At 42.6% G+C, this 27,027-nt stretch overlaps 1 protein-coding gene across 2 annotated transcripts in view; it reads right to left on the reverse strand.

Moving 5' to 3' along the window:
• ttll5 (tubulin tyrosine ligase-like family, member 5) overlaps positions 1–27,027 on the reverse strand; it is a 451,975-nt gene that overhangs the window by 422,178 nt on the left and 2,770 nt on the right. For both annotated transcript variants that reach the window (XM_087989544.1, XM_087989543.1), the window contains exon 2: positions 15,953–16,165. In XM_087989544.1, coding sequence (XP_087845670.1) covers positions 15,953–16,020 — 68 coding nt within the window. In that variant the 5' untranslated portion in view covers positions 16,021–16,165. The remainder of the gene's footprint in view (positions 1–15,952; positions 16,166–27,027) is intronic.

Genomic DNA, 27,027 nt, shown 5'->3' on the forward strand with positions numbered 1-27,027 from the left:
CGGCACATCCTTTCAAATTTATAATGGAAGCATTCTCCAAACTGATGGCTTTCGGGGTTCGTTACACAATTATAGGAGGAGATTTTAATTGCATTATGGACCCAGAGATAGACAGAATACCCAAGAGTACTGCAGGTATATCCCCCAGATCCAGCCAATTGGCGGATTTGAATAAAAAGCTAGGATTAGATGTGTGGAGGTGCCTCCACCCGCAGGGCAGAGATTTTTCTTTTTATTCGAATCCACATAAGTGTCACACTAGAATTGATATGTTTTTTGCCCCCTCGACCTTTTTGAATTCCATATTATCCTGCAAAATAGGTAATATAATAATTTCTGATCACGCTGCAGTGTATATGGAAATCAAGACTAGGAACAATGAGATGGCCCCCGACATTGGAGGATGGATTCTTTCTTAATGAAGGATAGTAAATTCGTAAAATATTTCTCTCGAGAATTCAAAACCTTTTTGGAAATTAATTCAGGTACGGTTAGTAACCCGATGATGTGGGAGACCATTAAGGCTTATGCGCGGGGTCTGATCATTTCATACTCGGCGACCCAGAAAAAACAAAAGGGAGAACAGCATCTACTTGAGGCTCGCTTAAAGGCAGCTGAGACAGCATACGTCGATAGGCCCTCTGTTGCATAATTACAAAGGATTACAGCCCTTAGGATAGCCCTGAATACCGCGCTTACCCAAATGGCAAAAAGAGAAATATTATTTGCATAGCAAAGATTACATGAATATGGCGATAAGCCTGGTAGATACCTCGTGTTTCTCGCAAGGAAAAAAAAGGCCCCTCAAGCTATCACGTCCATCAGGGAAAGTGCTGATACTTTGACTCACGATCACAAAAGGATCAACACAATCTTCAGAAAGTTTTACTTCAATTTGTATAAATCGCAGGATAGTGAAGGTAGAGCCAAGAAGATGGAGTCCTTTTTTAAAAGCCTGGCCTTTCCGGACTTAACCCCAGAACAGTGTCGATCCTGAATGCGCCCCTAACAATCCAGGAAGTACTTGATGCAATCAAGCAGCTTCAGAGCTGTAAAGCACCTGGTCCAGATGAATTTCAGGTTGAAGTCTACAAAGAGTTTACAGGAATACTGGCTGGTCCACTTATGGACATGTACAACTACTCATATGGTCAGGGCTGCCTCCCGCCTTCGTTGACAGAAGTGAATATTTCTCTCATTCTCAAAAAAGGAAAGGACCCAGAAGATTGCGAGTCATAAAGACCAATATCTTTGCTAAATGTAGATTTTAAAATTCTTTCTAAAACATTAGCATTGAGGCTGGACAGGGTATTGCCATATATCATAAAAGAGGACCTGACGGGGTTTATCAAGGGCCATAGATCATCTAATAATATTAGAAGGGTTTTGAATGTGATTCAAGTCTCTTATCAGGAAAGAATACTGGGAATAGTCGTCTCATTGGATGTTGAGAAGGCATTCGACAGGGTTGAATGGTCATACCTGTTCTATACACTGGAAAGGTTTGGCGTTGGAAAGGTATTTGCTAAATGGGTCTCAACATTGTATAATGACCCCAAAGTAGCCGTGATCACCAATGGTTTAGGCTCTGATAGCTTCAGTGTGGGTAGGGGCTGCCGTCAGGGATGTCCTCTCTCACCGTTACTATTCACGCTAATAATTGAGCCACTAGTGGACTCTATACAGGCTGATTCTAATATAACAGCCCCAAGAGTTGGCACGGGTAAACATAAAATTACCCTTTGTGCAGATGATGTTCTCCTTTTTCTTAGTAATCCTTTGATGTCCGTGCCCCGCCTGATCCAAGTTATTAATTTATTTAGTGCATTCTCCGGTTACAAATTTAATTTCTCAAAATCGGAGGGCATGCCGATGGGTGGTCTCGCTAGTATGTCACACTTATTGGATGCATCTCATTTCCCTTTCGGTGGTCTCTGGAGGGTTTTTATATTCAGGTATTTTTATCACCCCAGTATTTGGTCAGCTGTACAAGGTCAATTTTGTGCATCTACTGGAAAGGATAAGGCAGGACCTTCAACGCTGGGGGGAGCTTCCAATTTCCTGGCTAGGTAAAATAGCCCTAATTAAAATGAATGTCTTGCCCCGTCTCTTATACCCTATGAGAATGCTCCCGGTGATGCTGCCGAGGCTGGAATTGCACAAATTATATGGTTAGCTTGGTTCTTTCATCTGGAATCATTGACAGCCCCTCATTGAGTTAAAGAAGCTACAGCTTCCACAAGCAAGGGGAGGGCTGGATTTTCCAGATTTAGGAAGTATCGACGGAGTTCTCTATTAAGCTACATAGCCGATTGGGTCTCGTCTGACCCGCAATCAATCTGGCTGGACATTGAGGCTTCTCAAGCAAAGTGTCCTCTTATTAACCTCTTATTTTTAGATAAGATGAAAGTCAATATGGACCATTGTAAAAACCCTATCGTATTAAACACAATTAAAGCCTGGAAGATAATGCAGCAAAACGAGGGTAATTCACATAAAACCTCCCTTTATACTCCTATAGTGGGGTTTTTAACCGGGGCTCACAGACGCCACATTCAAATCCTGGAGGTCCAGGGATATCTCCTGTTTAGGGGATCTGTTTGATGAGGGGGTCATGATGTCTTTTGAACACTGCACCAGAAATTTGGACTCCCTAGTGGAGACCTCTTTCAATACTTCCAAATTTGAGATTACGTACAGAAGAAGATTAGATAAGAAATGAAGTCGGAGGCTGAGGGGTGACCTTGTAGAGGTTTACAAAATTATGAGGGGCATGGATAGGGTAAATAGACCCTGGGGTTGGGGAGTCCAGAACTCGAGGGCATAGGTTCAGGGTGAGAGGGAAAAAATATAAAAGATATCCAAGGGGCAACTTTTTCACACAGAGGGTGGTATGTGTATGGAATGAGCTGTCAGAGGAAGTGGTGGAGGCTGGTACAATTGCAACATTTAAGAGGCATTTGGATGGGTATATGAATAGGAAGGGTTTGGAGGGATATGGGCCAGGTGCTGGCAGGTGGGACTAGATTGGGTTGGGATATCTGGTCGGCATGGAAGGGTTGGACCGAAGGGTCTGTTTCCATGCTGTTCATCTCTATGGCTCTATGACTCTATGAAGAGTGTTGTGGCCAATGGGTTTACCCCCTGTCAGCACTCTCTATCATTTATTACATAACGAAATTTCAGAAGACATGGAACAATTGCTTAGAACATGGGATCAGAAATTGGGGTTTGAAATATCCACAGAAATGTGGGACGACATCTGGGAAAATGCCAGAAAAATCTCCATCTGTAATAGAACTCAAGCCATTCGGTTAAACATACTCCATAGGACTCATATAGCACCGGAACAATTGGCAAAGTTTAGGGCGGCATGGTGGCACAGTGGTTAGCACTGCTGCCTCACAGCGCCAGAGACTTGGGTTCAATTCCCTCCTCAGGCGACTAACTGTGTGGAGTTTGCACATTCTCCCCGTGTCTGCGTGGGTATCCTTCGGGTGCTCCGGTTTCCTCCCACAGTCCAAAAATGTGCAGGTTAGGTGAATTGGCCATGCTAAATTGCCCGTAGTGTTAGGAGCAGGGGTAAATGTAGGGGAATGGGTCTGGGTGGGTTGCGCTTCGACGGATCAGCGTGGACTTGTTGGGCCGAAGGGCCTGTTTCCACACTGTAAGAAATCTAATCTCAATGTGTCCCAAATGTAAAATAGAGGTGGGCACTTTCACACACTGCTTATGGACATGTCATAAGATCCGCAAATACTGGGTCAGCGTAGCAAATGCTTTGACAGAAATCTTGGGAGCGGAAATTAGAGTAGGTCCAGTATCTCTTCTCCTGGGCTATTCGAGCTGGATGTGCACGGGAAGAAATTATTTTCCATTCTCTCCTTTTGAGCAAGGAAAAATATCTTAGTAAACTGGGCAGCTGGGGGCCCTCCAGAACTTTCGAATTGGTATAGTTTGGTTATGGAATGTATTCCCCTTGACTTCCTTACAAATATGGTCCACCAAAAAATGGAATTATTCTATAAAATATGGCAGCCCTTCCTGAATTATATAGATATAGATATTTCGGCCATTTTGTCAAGGGCTTTCATCTAGTTGTGGTAGCAGTTCTGGCTGGTCTGGGGGCCCTTGGGGGGAGGAATCCCGTATGAATATGGGTTTTATTATGACTTGATGTTAATTCGTTCCGAGCATGTACTTCACTGTTTAATTACTATGTTATCATTTTTTTTCTCTTGAGTAATGCAAGATATTTTTTTATACGCTCTGGTTAGTTATAGGTTAGATTAGTTGTTAGTTGAGTTTTGTTTTCTCCTTTTTTTTCTTTATCTCTTTTTGTCTGTTAGGTTTTGGTTATTATTTATTTAATATGTAATTGTATATTAATGTTTGTATTTGTGCGTATTACTTTGTGAGTTTGTAAAAACGTTAAATTTTCAATAAAAATATCCATTAAAAAAAAACATGCAGGTTCAGTCGGCAGCAAGGAGGCAAAATGAAATACGAGCATTCACTTTGAAAGCTATAGAATATAACAGCAGTGAATCACTACTGAGGCAGTGTAAGGCTCCAGTCAGACTGCATTTGAAATAATGTGAGCAGTTTTGAGACCTGTATACAAGGAACGATATGTTGGCCTTGGAGGAGATCCAGAGGAGGTTCACAATTGATCTCAGAAATGAAGAGCTTGTAATATGAGGAGAAGTTGAGAGCCCTGGATCTGTACTTCATGCAGTTTAGAAGGATTGGGGTGAAGTGGGGTAGGGTTTGGCAGGGTTGGCTTGGTTGTCATGGAAACTTCCAGAATACTGAGAGGGCTGGATAGATTGGACGTGGAGAAGACCTTTCCACTAGTAGGAGAGATTAGGACCTGGAGGGATAGCCTTAGAGTAAAGGGAAGGCTCTTCAGAACTGAGAATGAGGAGGAATTTCTTCAGCCACAGATTGGTGAAACTGTGGAACACATTCTACAGCAAGTTGTTGGAAGTCTAGTCATTCAGTGCCGTTAGAAGAGAGATAGATAGGTTCTTTATTAGAACATAGAACATAGAACAATACAGCACAGAACAGGCCCTTCGGCCCACGATGTTGTGCCGAACATTTGTCCTAGCTTAAGCACCCATCCATGTACCTATCCAATTGCCGTTTAAAGGTCACCAAAGATTAGTCAGGGGATCACAGGTTACAGGGAGAAGACAAGAGAGTTTGATTGAGAAACATATCAGCCATGATCAAATGACCTAATTCTTCCCTGTATCTTTTAGTCTTTTGCTCTCCTGAGTGAATTCAGTTAACTAAGCACCAACTGGAAAAGTGCCTGTATTTTCTGGCTTAGTACTCTATTAGGCAAACACCAATGACGAGCAAAAATACATGAAATAAAGCATTCTTCATATGCTTCCGAATACAAAATGATCACATTGGGGTGGAACAAAAATAGAAATTGCTGAAAATGCTCAGCAGGTCTGGCAGCATCCGTGGAGAGAAATCAGAGTTAATGTTTAAGGTCAAGTGACCCCTTCTCAGAGCTCTTTCAATTTTCATATTCGGATGGGTCGATAATGGCAAAGAGGAGATTACATAATGCAACCTCTTCTTTATTTCACCCTAAAAGGTCATTCATACTACTTGAGAACACAGTGACACAAACACAAATCCACTTAAAGTAGCTTTACATCCCCAGAAGCATCATAAATAGTTGTTTGAATAATAAGACAATAATTGAAGTGGATGCAGACAAATTGGCGCCATGAGGTTGTATACAAATGCAGCCAGGTGGCAAAATTTGGTGGGGGAAGGAACACAGCTTGTTAGCAGAATAAAAGCACAGCATCATATCGTAAAACAATCAAGTCAGGCAGAGTGCAGCTGTATTAATTTTAAAGGGAGTAAGGAAAGGCTGGATGATCTTTAATACCAGGAATATCGCAAGTAAAGTGGATGAGCTGAGGGCAATGATTGATTCATGAAAGTGTGATATCGTAGCCATCACAGAGCCATGGTAGATGGAACAGCAGGATTAGCAACTCAACATTCCGTTATATAGAATCTTCAGGTGACTCAGAGAAAGCGGAAAAGAGGTGGCTTTGAATTATTTGTGAAGGAGTCAGTTACTGCTGTAAGGGGAAATTATGATTTGGAGGGGACATCAAATGAAGCTTTGTGGGTAGAGCTTAGGGATAAAAAAAAGGGCAGCTACATTGCTTGCAGACAAATGTAGACCATACCAGGTAAGGATGGCAGATTTCCTTCCCTAAAGGACATCAAATGGACAATTTACATCTATTGACGGTCACTATTACTTCCAGATTTTATCGTCATAGTCATACAGTATGGAAATTGACCGTTCAGTCCAACTCATCCATGCCATCCACGTTTCTGAAACTAAACTAGCTCCATTTGCCTTACCCAAGGGATTTATCCCTTACCTAACACCACGGACAATTTAGCATGGCCAATTCACCTGACCTGCACATCTTTGGACTGTGGGAGGAAACCGGAGCACCCGGAGGAAACCCATGCAGACACGGGGAGAACATGCAAACTCCACACAGACAGTCGCCTGACTGTGGTTCGGACTCCACTACTCCAGGGAAAAGACCTTGGCTATGAACTTATCCATGCCTCTCATGATTTCATAAACCTCTATAAAGTCACCCTCAACATCCTACGCTCCAGGGAAAGAAGTCCCAGCCTATCTAGCCTCTCCTCATAACTAAAACCCTCCAGGCCTGGTAACATCTTTGTAAATCATTTCATAATTTTCAACTTAATAACATCCTTCCAAGAGATGGATGACCAGAACTGCTCACAGTACTCTACAAGTGGCCTCATCCACATCCTGTATCGCCACAACACAATGTCCCAACTCCTATACTCAGTGCTCTGACCAATGAAGCCAAACATAATTTTTGCCATCCTGTCTACCTGTGACACCACTTTCAAGGAACTATGTACCTGAACCCCTTAGTCTCTCTGTTTGACAACAGTCCCCAGTGCCCTACTATTAACTGCATAAGTCCTGCCCTGGTTAGTCTTACCAAAATGCAAAATCGCATTTATCCAAATTAAACTCCACCTGCCAATCCTTAGCCCATTAGCTGATCAAGATCCCAATGTACTCTTAGATAATCTTCTTCACTGCATACGATACCATCGATTTTAGTGTCATCCACAAACGTACTAGCCATGTTTCCTATATTGTCATCCAAATCATTCATATAAATAAATAAATAAATAAATATGGACTCCGCACCGATGCCTGTGGAAAACCGCTGGTCACAGGCCTCCAGTCTGAACAACAATCCTCTATCACCACTCCAACTTTGAGTCCAATTGGCTAGCTTTCCATGGATCCCATGTAATCAAACTTTACTAAGCAACCTACCATCCGGAGCCTTGCCAATTTTACTATCTGCTATGATGGGATTTGAACACCAGCTCTGACAGTATTAAGATTGCGTGCCTAAATTAGCAATCCAGTGACATTATCAGTATGCCATCACCTTGAAGAAATTGAGGAGTAAATGTGTGGACAATTCATGGAGGTATGTAAAAGTAATAATACAGGGTAACAGTAGTAGGTGATTTCAACTTTCCCAACATTGACTGGGATAGACATGGTGTTAAGGGCTTGGACAGAGTGCATTTCTTAACCTTGAAAGTGTCAGGTGATACAATTTGGAAGTAATTTAACAAGAAAATATTCAATGAATGGCATGACATTAAGTTCTGTGGAACAAGGAGACCTTGATGTGTTTGTCCATAGAGGGCAGAAGAGCATACAGTAGGGCGGTATAAAAGGCATTTTTAATTAAGGCATAGATTACAAAAGCAAGAAGGATATGTTAGAATTGTATCGACCAGAGTATTGCGTGCAGTTCTGGTTGCCACATTACAGGGAGAATGTGATTGCACTGGAGGGGATACAGAGGAGATTCACCAGGATGCTGCCTGGGATGGAAAATTTAAGTTATGAGGAAAGGTTGGATAAACTTGGGTTGTTCTCTTTGGAGCAAAGACAACTGAGAGGTCAATCTGATTTAGATGTACAAAACTAAAAGGGGTGTATAAGGGTCAGTTTGTCCCCCTCAGCTGAAGGGTCAGTCATGAGAGGATACAGGTCAAGACGAGGGGGCAGGTTTATGTGCAAAATGTTTTTTTTAAACCAGAGGATGGTAGTGATCTGGAATGCGCTGCTTGGGAGGGTGATGTGACGAGTTGCCTCACATTCTTTAAAAAGTACCACAAGTCTCTGAGCCAAGAGCCAATAAAATGGATTACGTTGAAGGTCAGTTGTTTCTCAAAAGTCGGGACAGAGTCAATGGGCCGAAGGATCTCTTCTGCACAAGACTCTAACAACATGTCCACGGACTAATGACTAATGATGGCAACAGCCATGTGATTGGTTCTTAAGTAAAGGAACAGCAGGAATCCAGAAAAAGTTACAGAGAAAGTATTTGATCTTCATCAGTTCAGGAGCTCCTGCAGTCAAAGCTCATTTCAAACTTGAAGAAAACTAGTTGATCTTTCCTTCAGCAGTTGCTGTAAGGTGTGACTTTTAATTGATAAATCAGAGGCATTTTACAAGTGAACCAGCCAAACTGTGCCCTTTGCAAACCAATAGAAAAGGAAAGCCAAGAAGAATCTATCAGATCAACAAAAGACAACTCAACTGGCTTAAAGAGCTGAATGGCCTCCTCCTGCTCTTAGTTTCTATGTTTTGTATGTAACAGAATTCAAGAACAAAGTCTACTGAACAATCTTACACTTCAACCCTCCAGCTATGTTTTTTCCCTTGTGAGTGTGTAAGGGGGAGTTTATAAGGAAAGTAGTGTTTTAATTAGTAGCGTTATATGCTGACAGTTCATAGGTGTGTACCTTTATTACTTGTAATAAATAGAAATTCTTATTAAATAGAAACCTGGTCCATACTATTTGTTAACCTTGTAAGAAATCAGAGCTGAAAATGTGTTGCTGGAAAAGCGCAGCAGGTCAGGCAGCATCCAAGGAACAGGAGAATCGACGTTTCGGGCATATAGACACTTCAGACAGGACAGAGAGGGAAGTAAAAGAGGGGGTGGAGTTGCATTGCTGGTCAAGGCCATTATCACGGTTGTGCTAAAGGGGGACTCTATGGCGGTGTTGGGTACTGAGGCATTATGGGTGGAGCTGAGAAATAAGAAGGGTGCAGTTACATTACAGAGCTCCCAACAGTGAGCGTGAGGTAGAAGAACAAATAGGTAAACAGATTATGAATAGCTGTAGAGGCAATAGGGTAGTGGTGATGGGAGATTTTAATTTTCCCAACATTGACTGGGATATATTTAGCGTCAGAGATCTAGATGGAGTAGAATTTGTACGAAGCGTCCAGGAGAGTTTTCTAGAGCAGTATGTCAATAGTCCGATGAGGGAAGGGGCCATATTGGTCCTGGTACTGGGTAACGAACCAGGACAAGTGGTAGAAGTTGCAGTGGGGGATTTCTTTGGGAACAGTGACCACAATTCTGTAAGTTTTAGAATACTTGTAGACAAGGAAGAGAGTGGTCCTCAGGGAAGAGTACTAAACTGGGCCAAAGCCAATTATATCAAAATTAGGCAGGAGCTGGGAAATGTGGACTGGACAGCTATTTGAAGGGAAGTACACATTTGAGATGTGGGAAGCTTTCAAAGATAGGTTAATGGCAGTGCAGGATAGGCATGTCCCGTTGAAGGCAAAGGATAGGAAGGGCAAGATTCGTGAACCGCGGATGACAGGAGAAATGGTGCGACTAGCCAAGAGGAAAAGGGAAGTGTACATAAGGTCTAGACAGCTAAGAACAGAACGGGCCCTGGAGGAATATCGGAAGAGTAGGACAAGTCTTAAACAAGGAATCAAGCGGGCGAAAAGGGATCACGAGATAACTTTAGCGAGCAGAATTAAGGAGAATCCCAAAGTATTTTATTCTTATATAAGAAGCAAGTGGGTAACTAGAGAAAGGATTGGTCCACTAAAAGTTAATGAAGGAAGGCTGTGTGCCGAACCTGAGAGAATGGGTGAGATTCTGAATTAGTACTTTGCAGCAGTGTTCACTGAGGAGAGGGACATGATGAATCTTGAGATTAGAGATAGAAGTTTGATTAGTCTGGATCACGTTGGCATAAGTAGGGAAGATGTGTTGGGTATGCTAGAGGTTATTAAGGTGGACAAATCCCCAAGACCAAATGGGATCTATCCCAGGTTGCTGAGGGAGGCGAGAGAGGAAATAGCTGGGGCCCTGACGGATATCATCCTTAAACACCGGTGAGATGCCAGAGGACTGGAAGGTTGCTCATCTTGTACGGGGGGACAACAAGGGTAGTAGGGATATTCCGGGTAACTACAGGCCAGTGAGCCTGATGTCGGTGGTGGGAAAGATGCTGGAGAAGGTACAGAGGGGTAGGATCTATTTATATTTAGAGAAGAATGAGCTTATCAGTGATGGGCAACATGGTTTTGTGGGGGGGGGGGGATTGTGCCTTACCAACTTAATAGAGTTCTTCGAGGAAGTGACCAAGTTGTTAGATGAAGGAAGGGCTGTTGATGTCATATACATGGACTTTAGTAAGGCGTTTGATAAGGTTCCCCATTGTAGACTAATGGAGAAAGTGAAGTCACATGGTGTGCAGGGTGTTCTAGCTGGGTGGATAAAGAACTGGTTGAGCAACAGGAGACAGAGATTAGTAGTTGAAGGGAGTTTCTCGAAATGGAGAAAGGTGACCAGTGGTGTTCCACAGGGGTCAGTATTGGGGCCACTGTTGTTTGTAATATACATAAATGATCTAGAAGAGGGCACTGTTGGTATGATCAGCAAGTTTGCAGATGACACAAAGATTGGTGGAGTAGCAGAAAGCATAAGGGACTGTCAGAGAATGCAGGAGGATATAGATAGACTGGAGAGTTGGGCGGAAAAGTGGCAGATGGCTTTCAATCCAGACAAATGTGAGGTGATGCATTTAGGCAAGTCTAATTCTAGAGCGAATTATATAATGAACGGAAGAACCTTGGGGAAAGTTAATGGGCGGAGAGATCTGGGAGTGCAGGTCCATTGTACCCTGAAGGTCGCTGCACGGGTGGACAGAGTGGTCACAAAGGCATATAGTATGCTTGCCTTCATCAGACAGGGTATTGAGTATAAGAGCTGGCAAGTCATGTTAACATTGTACAAGACATTGGTTCAGCCGCATTTAGAATACTGTGTACAGTTCTGGTCGCCACATTACCAAAAGGATGTGGATGCTTTGGAGCGGGTGTAGAGAAGGTTTACGAGGATGTTGCCTGGTATGGAAGGTGCTAGCTATGAAGAGAGGTTGCGGAAGCTAGGTTTGTTTGTACTAGATAAAAGGAGATTGAGGGGGGATCTGATTGAGGTTTATAAAATCATGAAGGGTATAGACAGGGTGGATAGAGACAAGCTTTTTCCCAGGGTGAAGAATTCAATAACGAGAGGTCATGCTTTCAAGGTGTGAGGTGGAAGGTTTAAGGGGGATACACGTTGCAAGTACTTCAGACTGAGGGTGGTGGGTGTCTGGAATGTGTTGCCAGCAGAGGTGGTAGAGTCAGGCACGGTAGATTCATTTAAGGTGCATCTGGACAGATGCAAGAGTAGGTGGGGAGCAGGGGGATACAGATGCTTAGGAATTGGGCGACAGGTTTAGACAGTGCATTTGGATCGGCTCAGGCTTGGAGGGCCAAAGGGCCTGTTCCTGGGCTGTAAATTTTCTTTGTTCTCTTGGCCTTAACCGTTGGATAGAAAGACATGGATTTGGAAGGGGTCTAACGCGGAAGGTTGCTGACTACTAACTCAACCCTCAGATATATGTCTAATTGACCAAAACCTAAGCTGAGGTTCTTCCATTCATTTTCAGTCAACACTAATGCAATTTCATCAACAAGAAACCAAACAAACTGAGAAAGTCACCTTGTTCTCCCTTTTTATTTGTACTCTTGATCAACAGGGCTTTACCCCATTTTTCTACTCTTGATTCTCCTGCAGACTTGTGTCATCTCATCTTGCTTTTATATGAATGTGCGCACGTTTAGGTTATAGTTTAATCCACTATAGTAATTTTGTTAATAATCAATTTATGCACATCCTTAAAGCATAGGTTTGTTTCCAATAGATAAGTTATTTTATTCAGTAAATTCAAAACAAAATCTGGTGAAAGTCTTTTTTGTCTTAGACAATAGTGATGAAGAGAAACAAATTGATCACTTTTGTCACAATTCAAACATTGATATTTTTGGTCGAGAGAGTGGTGCTGGAAAAGCACAGCTGGTCAGGCAGCATCCGAGGGGCAAGAGAATTGATATTTCGGGGATAAGTCCTTCATCAGGAATCTTTTTGATATTGACATTTTTGGTACAACTCACGAAGTAGTGGGGCTTAGGGAATCGTAACAGCATCTATAGTATATGTCACCAAGAAGTTGTAAACTCTTCAGAGAATCAGATGTTGTTTTTCAAAGTTCAAACAGACATTATTCAGAAATTACACCCAACTGAACCCCAAGCATCTCTGCAATTCTCACTGGGGAGACTCTAAAATGTGTAATGCTGAACAAGATGTTAAAATGTATACCATAGCAGAGTTGCATTAATGGTGTATCAGTAGAAGGTAGAGATAATACCATCATAGTGCTGCTCTCTCACTAGAGACAACTGGTGACGGTTTTTCAGTGGTGCCCAGCATCAGATACCAGCCTTCAGCCAATTTGATTCACTATACCTGACGTCAAGAAATGGTTGGAGGTTCTGGAAACTGCAAAGACTATTGGCCCTGACAACATTTTGGCAATGTTGTACTGAAGACTTGTGCTCCATAACTTGCTATTCCCTCAGCCAAGCTCAAGTTACAATACTGGCATTTACCAACAAAGTGGAAAATTGCCAAGATATGTCCTGTACACAAAAAGGTGGATACATCCAAACCGACCAATTACATCCCATCAATCCACTCTCGATCATCAGTAAACTGGAAGGTGTCATCAACAGCGCTATCAAGCAGCACCTGCTCAGCAGTAACCTGTTCAGTAATGCCCAGTTTGAGTTCCTCCTGACCTCATTTACACCCTGGTTCAAACATGGACAAAATGTAAGTAGGTGAGTTTGTAAGTTTGCAGATGATACAAAGGTCAGTAGAGTTGTGGATAGTGTAGGAGGCTGTCAAAGGATATAGATCAGTTGCAGATATGGGCAGAGAAATGGCAAATGGAGTTTAATCCGGATAAGTGTGAGGTGCCGCATTTGGGATATCAAATGTTAAGGAAAACAATACAGTTAAATGACAGGACTCTGAACAGCATTGATGTTCAGAAGGATCTTGGGGTTCAAGTCCATAGTTCTCTGAAAGTGGCGACACAAGTAGATAGGGTGGTAAGAAAGGCATATGGCATGCAGAGGAACCTCAATTATCTGAAGGTCATGGGCGGACAGTATTTCATTCAGTTAACTGAATTCCGGATAATCAAATGTTTGATAACATAGTTTAGCCGAGCATCGGGACCTTGCGATCTTGCCAGATAATCCAAAATTCGGATAATCAAATGCCAGATAATCGAGGTTCCTCTGTACTTGTCTTTATTGGTTGGGGAATAAAGTACAAGAATCAGGATATTATGTTGCAGCTTTATAAGACTTTGGTTAGCCCACACTTACAATAATGTGTTCAATTCTGGTTGCCACATTACTGGCAGCACTGTAGCTCAGTGGTTAACACTGCTGCCTCACAGCACCAAAGACCCAGGTCCAATCCCACCTCGGGCGACTGCCTGTGTGGAGTTGGCACATTCTCCCTGTGTCTTCATGTGTTTCCTCCATGTGCTCCAGTTTCCTCCCACAGTGTTAGGTGTATTAGTCAGGGGTCAATGTAGGGAAATGGGTCTGGGTGGATTACTCTTCGCAGAGTCTGTGTGGACCTGTTGGGCTAAATGGCCTGTTTCCATACTGCAGGGAATCTAATCTAATCAAGAAGGATGAGGCAGCTTTGGAGAGGGGGCAGAAGAGGTTTACCAGGATGCTGCCTGGCTTAGACAGTATGAGTTATAATGAGATAAGCACATGACTACACAAGGAAGGGACGGATAAGGACCAAGGCCAGGCAGAAGGGATTAGTTTCATTTGGCATCACATTTCGCACAAGATTTGTGGGAGAGGGGTCCGTTCCTATGCTGTTCTATGTTCTATGTTCTAGAAGAGTGAATTCTAGAGATGCGGTGAAAGTGACAGCTATTGACATCAAGGACACATTCAACTGCATGTGACACCAAGGAGTTCTAGCAAATACCTAGAAACAATGGGTGTTGGGGGCAAATTTTCTGTTGAGTGGAGTCAGATCTGATACATAGGAAGATGGTTGTACTTGTTGGAAGTCAGTCATTCCCACTCTGGGACATTTTTGCAGGAGTTCCTCAGGGTAGTGTCCTCAGCCCAGCTATCTTCAGCTGCTTCATCAATGATTTTCCCTTCGTCAGAAGTAGGGATGTTCACTGATGATTTCACAATGTTCAGCACCGCTCGCAACTCCTCTGAACATGGACTGCTTCAGTGTCAAATGCCCAAGGATCTGGACAATATCCAGGCTTCGGTTGACAACTGGCAAGTGATATTGCACCACACAAATGCTGGGCAATAACCGTCTCCAATAAGAATCATCGTACCACTGACCCTTGACCTCAGTGGTGTTATCATCACTGAATCCGCCACTATTCACATCCTTGGTGTTATCATTAATCAGAAACTCAACAGGACACACCACATAAACAGTGACAAGAGCAGCTGAGAGTTTAGCAATACTGTGGCAAGTAACTCACCTCCTGACTCCTCAAAGCCTGGCCACCATTCATAAGGCACAAGCCAGGAGCGTGATGGAATACTCCCCACTCACCTGGATGGTACAGCTTCAACACCACTTAAGAAGCTTGACATCATTCAGGATAAAGCAGCCCGCTTGATTGACACCAGACCTACAAAGATCCACTCCCTCCAACAATGATGCTCAGTAGCAGCAGTCTGTACTATCCACAAGATACACAGCAGAAAGTCAGCAAAGATCCTCAGACAGCACCATCCAAACCCACGACCACTTCCATTGAGAAGGACAAGGGCAGAAAGTTGATGGGAACACCACCAGCACCTGCAAGTTCCCCTCCAAGCTCCCCATCATCCTGACTTGGAAATATATTGGCATTCCTTCACTGTCACTTGGTTAAAAATTTCAGATTTCAAACTGCCCTGGAATTCCATCACTAAGGGCAGATGTGATTCAACCTACACCAAGTGGACTGCAGCGGTTCAAGGAGGCAGCTCACCTTCACCTTCTCAAGGGCTACTGTGGACGGACAATAAATGCAGGCCCAGTCAGTGACACCCACATCCCCACAAGTGAAGAAAACAAAACCTGAGGGTCACCATGCCTCTGGTGAGAGAGAGGTTGAAGAGCAGAATCTTTTGTGGTAACCTCAGCCAATGCAGGAATTGGACCCACACTGTTGACATCACTCTGTATCACAAACCAGTCAACTGAGCTTCATGACATTCAGCATGGTGTATTGTTACAGTGAGTCACACTCTTGATGCCTCACACTAACTTCAACAAGATATGTCAACAGGAAGGTTACAGAAGTTCATTTATTTGCATTTTTCAGCATTGACAGGAAGTGGCACACACACAAGAAGATGGGAGAAACTGGAAAGCTATGATAGTGCAGAGGGTGATTTCTCAAAATTAGAATTGAAACTGCATGAACTTTGGAAGAGTTTAACTCTAATTCCAGAGAAGTGGAAATGATGGCACAATACGGAGATGGATGAGGTCAGAGTCAGAGGAAAAAAATTTAGTGGAAGGAAAAGGATGTATAGTAGAAGGAAGTTACACAAAGAAGAGGGAGGACATGATGGAATTTAAATGCTTCTGATATGAAGCTCACTTACTCATGGTCCTCCTCATCGGATGCTGTGGAAGAATTTTCTGGCACATGACTAACGGCAGGCATTCCCATTCAGCTCCAGCTCCAACTCAAGACTAAACAGCTTCACGTGATGCACTTGGACCACTAAAGGTGTCACCTTCTTGGTAGACCCAACAAATCCATCCTGCTCCACTTCAGACCACTCCTCACAGGGTAATCCATTCAACCATCTTCACTGTGAATCAAAACAAAGAATACTAGGTAATGACATTTTAAGAAGCATGTATAGCCATGTCCTAAGTAATAATTACCTCTCCTGCCTAATTCTACTAGTTTTGCTGTCTTCACTGAATTAATCTGAATTTTCTACCAGATGCTGACTTATTTTGGACATTTTCAGTGTTTGATTGCAAAGTTCCAACATTTATGAATGTCTTTTTGGATGAATTAAAATGCTGCAAAACCAATCTTTCTGGATAATTATCTATTCAAAAAAACAAGTAGGATTATGGGGTAACAAAGAGAGTGGTACCAGATGAACTGCTTTTACAGACATCTGACAATAGGCCAAATGGGCTCCCTTTGTGTTATAACCATTCAATGATTTAATGATTTTACAAGGGAAAATGGATTATTATTTAGTGAGGACCTCTTTTACCATCTCCATTTAGTTACAATTTTGAATTGCATTGAATTAGCTTTATTGTCACATGTACTCAAATGAATACAGTGAAAAGATTACAAGTCACCATTTACGGCAGCACCATACGTACAATGGTACATAGCTTCACTTAAAATCTTTATTAATAATTATTATATCACAATGTTTTTATATTGCACAGTTCGCGAATAAGGAGGACAGAAAAACTAGGAATTATAGACTGCCATTTGAATTCTCATGCAAGGACAATACCAAAGCTGCACATGATCAATTTACATTACTGTGCCAAATAACGAGCCTTACCGTGGCAACTATCCTGGTAAAGTACCAAAGATTAAAAGGAAAAGGCTTACAATCCTGTAGTGCATTTCAGAACCACTGGACATATGAAAGTGCTTTACATATGCTGTACATGGTATTCAAGAAAAATATGAACCAAAGACAGGAATACAAAGTACTGGGCTAATGATAAGATTCTTGGTAGTGTAGATGAGCAGAGGGATCTCTGTGTTCATGTCCATAGATCCCTAAAAGTTGCCAACCAGGTTGATGGTGTTGTTAAGGAAGCTTATGTTGAGTTAGCTTTTATTGGTAGAGGGACTGAGTTTCGGAGTCAAGAGGTCATGCTGCAGCTGTACAAAACTCTGATGCGGCTGCAATTGAATATTGCGTATTGTTCTGGTCACCACATTATAGAAAGGATGTGGAATAATTGAAAAGGGTACAGGGAGAACTTACCAGGATGTTGCCTGGTATGGAGAGAAGATCTTACAAGGAAAGCCTGAGGGACTTGAGACTGTTTTCGTTTGAAAGAAGGAGGTTGAGAGGTGACATAACAGAGACATACAAGATGATTAGAGAACTATATGGGTTGGACAGTGAGAGCCTTTTTCCTTGGATGGTGATGGCTAGCATGAGGGGACATAGCTTTAAATTGAGGGGTGATAGATATAGGACAGATGTCAGAGGTAGTTTCTTTACTCAGAGAGTAGTAGGGGCATGGAACGCCCTGCATACAACAGTAGTAGTAGACTCACCAACTTTCAGGGCATTTAAATGGTCATTGGATAGGCATATGGATGACAATGGAATAGTGTAGGTTAGATGGGCTTCGGATTGGTTTCACAGGTCGGCACAACATCAAGGGCTGAAGGGACTGTATTGCGTTGTAATTTTTTATGTTATATGTTCTATTACACATTAATCAAGGATGGCATTTGTGCAATAGTTAAAAGTATACTTTGCTCAGGAAATCAAGATTTGGAATTGGTGTTGATGGAAATAAGAAATAGTTGTTTGAAGAGCCACTATTGAGAAGGGTCTACAGGTGCTCTAACAATAACCACAATGTGAGACAAAGCATACAAGAATAAATATCAAGTGTCTGTGTTAAAACATCAGCAATAATCAAGGTTAATTTTAGACTACCTACAAGCTGGGAAAATCAGATTGGCAGTAGTAATCTGAATGAGGCGTTTACAGATAGTTCAAGATAATTCCTTGAAGCAGCATGTTTTGGAAATGATCAGAGTTATATTGGACTTTGTATTGTGCAAAGTAACGGTATTAATTAACGACCTCAGTGTAAAGACTTGCCTAGATAGCAGCACAATACGCTGACTTTTATATTCAATGTGATTGCAACCTAAATAAGGGCAACTATGTCAGCAAAAAGTGATCTGACATACTAAGCAAGAGAACAGATCAACAGAGTCACAGTGACAGGTATTTAAGTGGATATTTCAAAGTACTCAGAATAAGCATATATTTACAACAAAGAAAAATTCTAAACGGAGGACCCACCATCCATGGCTAACTAAAGAATTTAGGGGAAGCATCAAACTTAAGCAAAGACTATACGCATGTGCAAAGATGACTGGCAGGTCAGATGACTGATCAGCACTTAAAGAACAGTAGATAATGAATAAAAGGTTACTCAAGATAGAAAAAAAAAAGTACGAGAGGACGCTAGCTCTGAATGTAAAATGGGTAACAGTTTCTCCATTTAACCAGAAGAGTGCTGATCCTCCAGAAGGTAAGAATTGTAATTTAGTAGCAGGTAATAAGGAAATTGCAAGTAAAATAAATGAATATATTGCTTCTGTTTTCACAACAGAGAAAACAATAAAACATGTCACAATTCACCGGAGTAGCAAACTGGAAATCAAGCCCCATTATTCCTGGAGATGTCACAAAGTTAAACATTTTAAAATGTAAATTCCTCAATTTACCTGATTTTCAGACCCAGTTTCGAAGAAAGCACGGGCCAGGTTTCTGTACTAACAAGAATTACAATTTATTACAAATAAATAGGCTCTGGATACAGGTAAACAATTATGTGCCATCAGCACATAACTCTACTAGTTAAAACGCTAATTTACTTAAACACACACACTTAGGAAATAAAAACATGGGTATTACGGACAGAGGTGAAAGCAGCACGGTGGCCCCTATTCACATGATCGTTGACAGGATCCTTGTGCTAATCAGAATGTTGCCTCTTGGTCTTCTTCCCCAGGTGCTTCTACTAGTTTGCAGAAGGCACTAAGTTTCCAGGTCACTTGTAAGTCACCGCTATAAACCAGCTGCAGAAGGCAAGGTAAACTGGTTTTCATCAGGCTTAAAGAGGCTTTTACTGTGTTGAAATCAGAGACAGGCCCTGGGCTGTGGAGATCTGATGTCTTCTCAATATTATGTTCTCAGCCCAAAGCTGTTCAGCTACCTGAGAACAAGTCATGCAGTTGTTGGCACACAGAAGACCTTTGTCATCAGTAACTGGTCACTAGTCTACAGACTAATCAGGCAAATCTTCATTTGTTAAAACCCTTGGCTCTAGCTGTCTTTACCTTCTTCTACTACTTATTATCCACAGCTAGCGTTGAATATTTTGGCCCCTTACCTAAAATTATATTCTGATATTGTAAACAGAAACAAAGAAGGTTCACTGGGCTAATAACAGGTATGGAAGGTCTGTGTCTTTGGGTCTTCTAATAGTGTAGTCAGTGTTTCCTTGGCCAGGTTGATGTTGGTGGATGTGTTGGATCCAACAAATCACACCTCTATGGATTACCCAAAATTCACAAACCAGGAGCCTCCCCTCAGACCTATAGTCTCACTGCCTGGAACACCAACTTACAGACTGGCCAAGGAGCTACACCAAAGACTGTGGTGTAAAATTCCAAGCAGTGGAATGTGGTGAAACGGTTAAAAATTATGTCCCAATACATGTGTGAATCTAACCGGAATGGAGGTGTTGCTTAGTCCCGTGTGAATCTTCTTATCTGTATGTAACCAGAATGGAATGTGTTTTTTAGCCTTGCTCTGCTGTTCACATGAATGTTTATATCTGGAAAAGAGTATATCAGCTGGAAAAGTCTCCAGTTCGGTGAGTCTGCTCCGGGGTTACGTTTAACCGCCGAGCGTGGGTTGTTGGCAACCGCTCTACGAGAACTGACGGCTCCCAGTTTTGGTAACATGTAGAGTGAGTATAAGCCAGACCCGTTGTGGCGACGCTGCGGGGAATAAAATGCCCATATTCTAGCAGACTCGCCTCTTGGTCGTTTGTTCTGTGTCAGACTACTCTCCTACGAACCTGTTGGCGTAGTCGAGCAGGGTCAATCGCAATTGAGGAGAGATTTTGATACAGAACAATGTTTTGGAAAAAGACTAAGAAACCAGAAGAACAAACTGTGGAGGTCCCGACCGTCCCGGGATGGCATGGATGTGGGCATGTACGTGGCAGTTTGTTTGAGAAAGGATCCCAGTCCTGCCGAAGAACCCCTTGCCTGGGGTACAGCGGAGGATGTGGGCATGTCCAAAAAGCTGAAGCGGAGTTAACAGAATTGAATGGGATTGAACTGAACTGAACTGAGTGGAACTGAAGTGAATCTAATTGAACGGAACAAAATGGAACTGAGCTAAATTGAATTGAAATGGACGGAACTGAATTGAACACAATTGAATTGAACTGAACAGACCTGAACTGAGCTGAATTGAATTACACTGAATTGACTGAACTGAAATTAACTGAAACGAATTGAACTGAATTAAGCATAATGTAACACATGTATTGGGCCAAGCAGTGGAATGTGGTGTAAAATTATGTCCCAATACATGTGTGAATCATAATGTAACACATGTATTGGGCCAAGCAGTGGAATGTGGTGTAAAATTCCAAGCAGTGGAATGTGGTGAAACGGTTAAAAATTATGTCCCAATACATGTGTGAATCTAACCGGAATGGAGGTGTTGCTTAGTCCCGTGTGAATCTTCTTATCTGTATGTAACCAGAATGGAATGTGTTTTTTAGCCTTGCTCTGCTGTTCACATGAATGTTTATATCTGGAAAAGAGTATATCAGCTGGAAAAGTCTCCAGTTCGGTGAGTCTGCTCCGGGGTTACGTTTAACCGCCGAGCGTGGGTTGTTGGCAACCGCTCTACGAGAACTGACGGCTCCCAGTTTTGGTAACATGTAGAGTGAGTATAAGCCAGACCCGTTCTGGCGACGCTGCGGGGAATAAAATGCCCATATTCTAGCAGACTCGCCTCTTGGTCGTTTGTTCTGTGTCAGACTACTCTCCTACGAACCTGACCTTGAGAATTTTTTAAAACAAAGACTAACACACTTAGTAGAAGACTCCATCCACTCCACCCAAGAATTCCTGAACACCAGAGACATCAGGATAGAACAGGATGAAATAATGGTCTCCTTTGACATAACAGCCCTGTTCACATCCAACAACATCAACCTGGCCAAGGAAATATTGACTGCACTATTAGAAGACCCAAAGACACATACATCAAACACCATCAACTACATCAGCAAGGACAACATCGTCAAGCTAGTGGACCTATGCCCTACCACCCACTTCACCTTCAACAACAAAACCTACAGACAAACCAACGGAACCCCCATGGGATCTCCGATATCAGGGTTCTTAGCAGAGGCAGTAATGCAGAGACTCGAACAAAACAGCTCTGCCAACCATCGAAATGAAACTTTGAGTCCGCTACGTGGATGACACCTTTGTCATCACTAAATGAAACAAATTAGAGGAAACCGTCAAGACCATCAATAATTCCCTTACTGGCATAAAATTCACTAAAGAGGAGGATAACAACAACAAACTGCCATTCCTAGATGTCACAGTAGAGCGGACAGCCAATGGCCAACTTCAAACCAGTGTCTCCAGGAAAACAACACATACACACCAAATATCGAACAACAGAACCAATTATCCCAACACTCACAAACGAAGCTACATTAGAACATTATTTCAATAATTCACCACACGCTGCACCACAGAGAAACTACGAAGGGCAGAGGAAAATCACCTATCAAAATCACATTCAAAAGAACAGTTATCTAATGAACACAGATCACCGATTTCTCAGCAACAAACCCAAACAAGCAGACAAAACCTTAGCCACCCTCCCCTATATCAAAGACATCTTGGAAATGATTGCCGGACTACTCAGACCTCTTGGCATCATGGTAGCCCACAAACCCACCAACACACTAAAACAGCAGTTAATGCACTTAAAAGATTATATACTGACAACAAGCAAAACTAATGTCATTTATAAAATACTGTGCAAGAACTGTAACAAACAGGCAAAAAACTAGCCACCAGGATACATAAACATCAACCACACACAAAAAGACATGACCCACTCTCTCTAGTATCCTTACACACAGATGAATAAGGACACCACTTCGAGTGAGATAACACATCCATCCTAGGACAAACAAAACAGAGACATGCACATGAATTCCTAGAAATATGGCATTCCAACCAGGACTATATCAACAAACACATTGACTTGGATCCCATTTACCACTCTCGGAGAAAAAAACAGGAAATGACAAAACCATGGGAAATGACGTCACGGCAGGAAATGACATCAATCCGAGGAAACCTAAACACATAAACAGAAATTGGGTTACTAACACCAGTGCTTCACCAGAGGCTCACTGATGATGTTACCTAGTATGGTGACAAAACATCTGAAAACGAACCTTGCAGCTCAGCGAGCAAACTTACATCCAGAACCTCAACCTGAGCTACAAATCTTCTCAAAACTCGCTGTAAACTGTTCTAATGAACAATGATGAACCTTCCTGCAATCATACCTTCCAAGCGTGTGATCTCAACTACCCAGAAAAACAAGGGCAACAGGTGCATGGGAGCAGCAAACCTGCAAGTTCCTCTGTAAGTCGCACACCATCATGACTTATCATTATATCATCATATTTCCAAGTTGCTGGGTCAGACTCCTTGGCCAGTAAGAGACACAAATGTATCAGCGAAGTGGGCCCAAAGCAGGCCATGGTGGAGTTAGGTTTGGGCCATTGCGGTACCTGATGCTATCGATGGCATCTGCACTGGTGAGGTCCAGCAAGGACTCATGGTTACAAAGGTATCAGTAGAGGTGTGATGGTGCCAAGGAGTGATGTCTTCTGTTCCGATGGCAGCAGCGCAATGAAAGGGACTTATGCCTGGCCAGCAGGCCCAGAGCACTTAAAAAGTGTTCAACCTCACTGTCCTTTTTGTTAAAATTTTTCTGCCCATATATTCTATGTTTTGTCGTGGTTGTGGGTGTGTTCGCATAACTGGGAAGTTGATTTGCAGACGTTTCATCCCCTGTCTAGGTGACGTTTTCAGTGCTTTGGAGCCTCCTGTGAAGCACTGCTGTACTGTCTCTTCAGGAATTTATTTGGTTCCATCACTGCTGCTTCCAGTTGTTCGCTGTAGTGGCTGGTACATTGGGTCTAGGTCTATGTGCTTGTTGACAAACAACGCGACAAGAATATGCCATGACCTAATTCACTAGCCACGCTACCTTATATAAAAATGTCTTGGAACTGACAGCCAGACTTCTCCAACCGCTCCATGACAGCCCATAAACCAACAGCCACACTCAGTCAACAACTCACAAGGACAAAAGACTCTGTACCCATCACGTGCAAGACTAATTTACAGAATTCCATGCAAAGACTGCACGAAATACTATATAGGGCAAACAGGCAGACAACTAGCAATCAGCATCCACGAACACTAACTAGCCACTAACCATCACAACCAGCTGTCCCTAGTAGCCATACACACAGATGACAGGGACTATAAATTCAACAGGGACAACACAACGATCATTGAACAAACCAAACAGAGGACAGCCAGAGAACTTCTAGAAGCATGGCACTCATCCATGGACTCTATCAACACATTGACTTAGACTCAATATACCGATCACTACAACGAACAACCGGAACCAGTAACCGGAAGCAGCAGGAACGGAACCAAATAAATTCCAGAAGAGGCAGTACAGCAGCGGTTCATAGGAGGCTCCAAAGCACGAAAGATGTCACCGAGACAGGGGATGAAACGTCCGCAAATCAGCTTCCCAGCTCGGCGAATATACCCACAACCACGACAACCAGACCCGAGCTCCAAGTCTTTACACAAAACTTGAATTTGACGTTTTGGTTTATTTTTCTGTGATTTAAGATGGCACCAGAGAGTGGTGACAGCATAAAACACTTCTCACAGTATTTTGTAGCAAAATACAAGTGGCAATAAATAAATCAAATCAAATCATTGCGATAAAAACAATCATTTCAAAAACTGCACCACCTCAAAGACAGAGCCCAGTCATCCTCCTCATGCAATGAACGATGTACAGTAAATTTAGCTTCATCAGTGTAGCCCACAAACCATTAAGTTAAAACTGAAGAGCTTTGAAATACCATAGAAGGAGCTCAAAAGTTGATATGATGCAACGATCACAGTGCAACAGAATTAGATGAAGAAACAAGACAGAGACTTTGGAAGAACAATAATGATTCTTTTTTAAAATGTCACCATGCCCTCACATGCAAGCATTCTCCCTGGATATATTTAGGGCATCATACATACAAGCAGAAATTTGTTCAGTGACTGCAAACAAGACAAATCAGAAAACTGTTGTGCTGACGTACAAATGGAATGGATGAAGCAGCAGATATCTTACAGGGTTATCCAAAGTGTTTGCTGGTAGATCTAGGAAACGGATGACTATAATTATTGTAGAATAGTTTTGAAGACAGGTATTCCAGCACCTCATTAAGGAACCAACCATCAGAGTTACAATAACATAGGAGATGGCCATTCAAAATCCCGGAACTTCCTTCCTCATAGCAATGTGGGTGCCCAATGCCCACATGATGTGTGTGTGAGTGTATCGTGTAGTGGGGTGACCTCTGGTGTGACATGAACCCAAGGTCCCAGTTGAGGCCATCCTCATGGGTACCGAACCTGGCTATCAGACCCTGCTCGGCCACTCTGCATTGTTGCATATCCGCCTTGGAAATAGAACCAGTCTGACTCAAGATTGGGATATAGAGACTTTAACCTCACACCTTTAATGCATTGTCTGAGCTGAGTATCACCTTTTTTAATAAAACCATATGTTATCTTGAGAATGTGGCTTGAAAGAAGTTCTGGGATTTACATATTAATGAACCAAAACCTACAACCTATTCAAAAGGTGAAAGACTTGACAGCAATCTAGATTTGTTCAATGTATCATATCAGTTGCGTGCATGACACTGTAATCCTTTGCTATAAACTTTGTGTCTTATGATCCGGCTCCACAGCTACTTGATGAAGGAGCAGAGCTCTGAAAGCTAGTACTTCCAAATAAACCTGTTGGACCATAACCTGGTGGTGTGATTTTTCTTTTAAATTTTGTCCTCCCCAGTCCAAACTCAGCATCTCCACATCATTGCTTTTTATGCACTTTCTTTGCAGACGTAATTTTGTATTCCTCACTGTGTTCTATCACCCTGCCTGCACTACATGTAAAACAACTTTTCACTGTACCGAGGTACATGACAATAATAAATTAAATCAAATTTAAAACAAACCACTGACATGTTGTATAAGACGTCCCTAGATCTGAACAAAAATATTCACAGGTTCAGAAATTGCTGAAAAAACCCAGCAGGTCAGGCAGCTTCTGTAGACAGAAAGCAGAATTAACATTCTGATCCATGACCTTTCTTCAGAACTGGTTGTATCCAGGAAAAGATTGCTACATATGCTGAAGATGGGTGGAAGGAGGGGATCGTACCGTAAAAACATCGAGGAGGATAGGTAGAGAGATGGAGCCCAGACAGAAAGAAAAGCAGTTGGGAAGACAAAGGAATGGGTAAAGGTCAGCCGGGAAGAATGAATAGTAAATAATGAAGACTGTTAGTGGCTGATAATGGATTGTTTATGGTAGCAACCCATGTGATATGGCCTGGAATGTGGAGGTTGGGGTAAGGACATGGGAGAAGGTGCTCAAGCCCTTCAATTATTGGACTCAATATTGAGTCAAGAAAGTTCTAGACAGAAAATAAGGTGTTTCCTTCGATGTTGGCCAGGGAACACGGTGACATGTTGAAGTGGTAGGCAACCAGAAACAGGGTCATTTTTGCGGATGCAACATAGGTGTTCTGCAAAGCAGTGATCCAGTGCGCACTTCATCTCCCCAATGTAGAGAAGACAACATTGTAAGCAGTGAATACAATAGATTATACTGAGTAAAATATAGGTAAAGCCCTGCTTCACCTGGAAGATGTGTTTGAACCCTTGGATATTGAGGAGGGAGGAAGTAAACAGGCAGGTGTTACACATTCTGCATTGCATGGGACAGTGCTGGGAGTGGAGGATGAATGAAGGCATCTGGAACATTACAAGAGTTGACAAAGGAGGGAAGGGAATGATCCTTTGGATGTGTATACTGGTGGAATGGTTGGTGAGGACAAGGAGGACCCCATTGACATTGTGGGTGAGAACGGGGTGGGGGGGGTGACAGCTTGAGTGAGGGAGCTGAGTCAGACCCAGCTGAGGGCTCTATCAACTATGAATTCTCAATTGAGGAAGAAGGTGGACATTTCAGAGGCCCTCTTGTCGAAGCTAGCGTCATCAGAACACAGCTGAAAATGTGTTGCTGGAAAAGCGCAGCAGGTCAGGCAGCATCCAGGGAACAGGAGAATCGACGTTTCGGGCATAAGCCCTTCTTCAGGAATGAGGAAAGTTTGTCCGGCAGGCTAAGATAAAAGGTAGGGAGGAGGGACTTGGGGGAGGGGCGTCGGAAATGTGATAGGTGGAAAGAGGTCAAGGTGAGGGTGATAGGTCAGACTGGGGTGGGGGCGAAGAGGTCGGGAAGAAGATTGCAGGTTAGGAAAGCATCAGAACACATCCAATAGAGGAACTGAGAGAATGAAAGAGAGATTTTACAGGACTGGCAAGATGGCAATAGGGTAGGACACTCCAGCTGGAGGTCCACCTGTTCTGTTTCTCTTTTGGAATTTCTTTTTCAAACTTTTAAACTCTTAAACTTAGCCAGAGAAGAATGGGGGAGCGAGTCCCAGACCAGAGGCCAGCACGGTGAGGAGAGGTCCTTGCAGA

The sequence above is a fragment of the Chiloscyllium plagiosum genome, unplaced genomic scaffold (assembly GCF_037043375.1).
Source record: "Chiloscyllium plagiosum isolate Xiang-an unplaced genomic scaffold, Cpla_swu_hap1 HiC_scaffold_8, whole genome shotgun sequence".
In the NCBI taxonomy this organism is placed as follows: Eukaryota; Metazoa; Chordata; class Chondrichthyes; order Orectolobiformes; family Hemiscylliidae; genus Chiloscyllium; species Chiloscyllium plagiosum.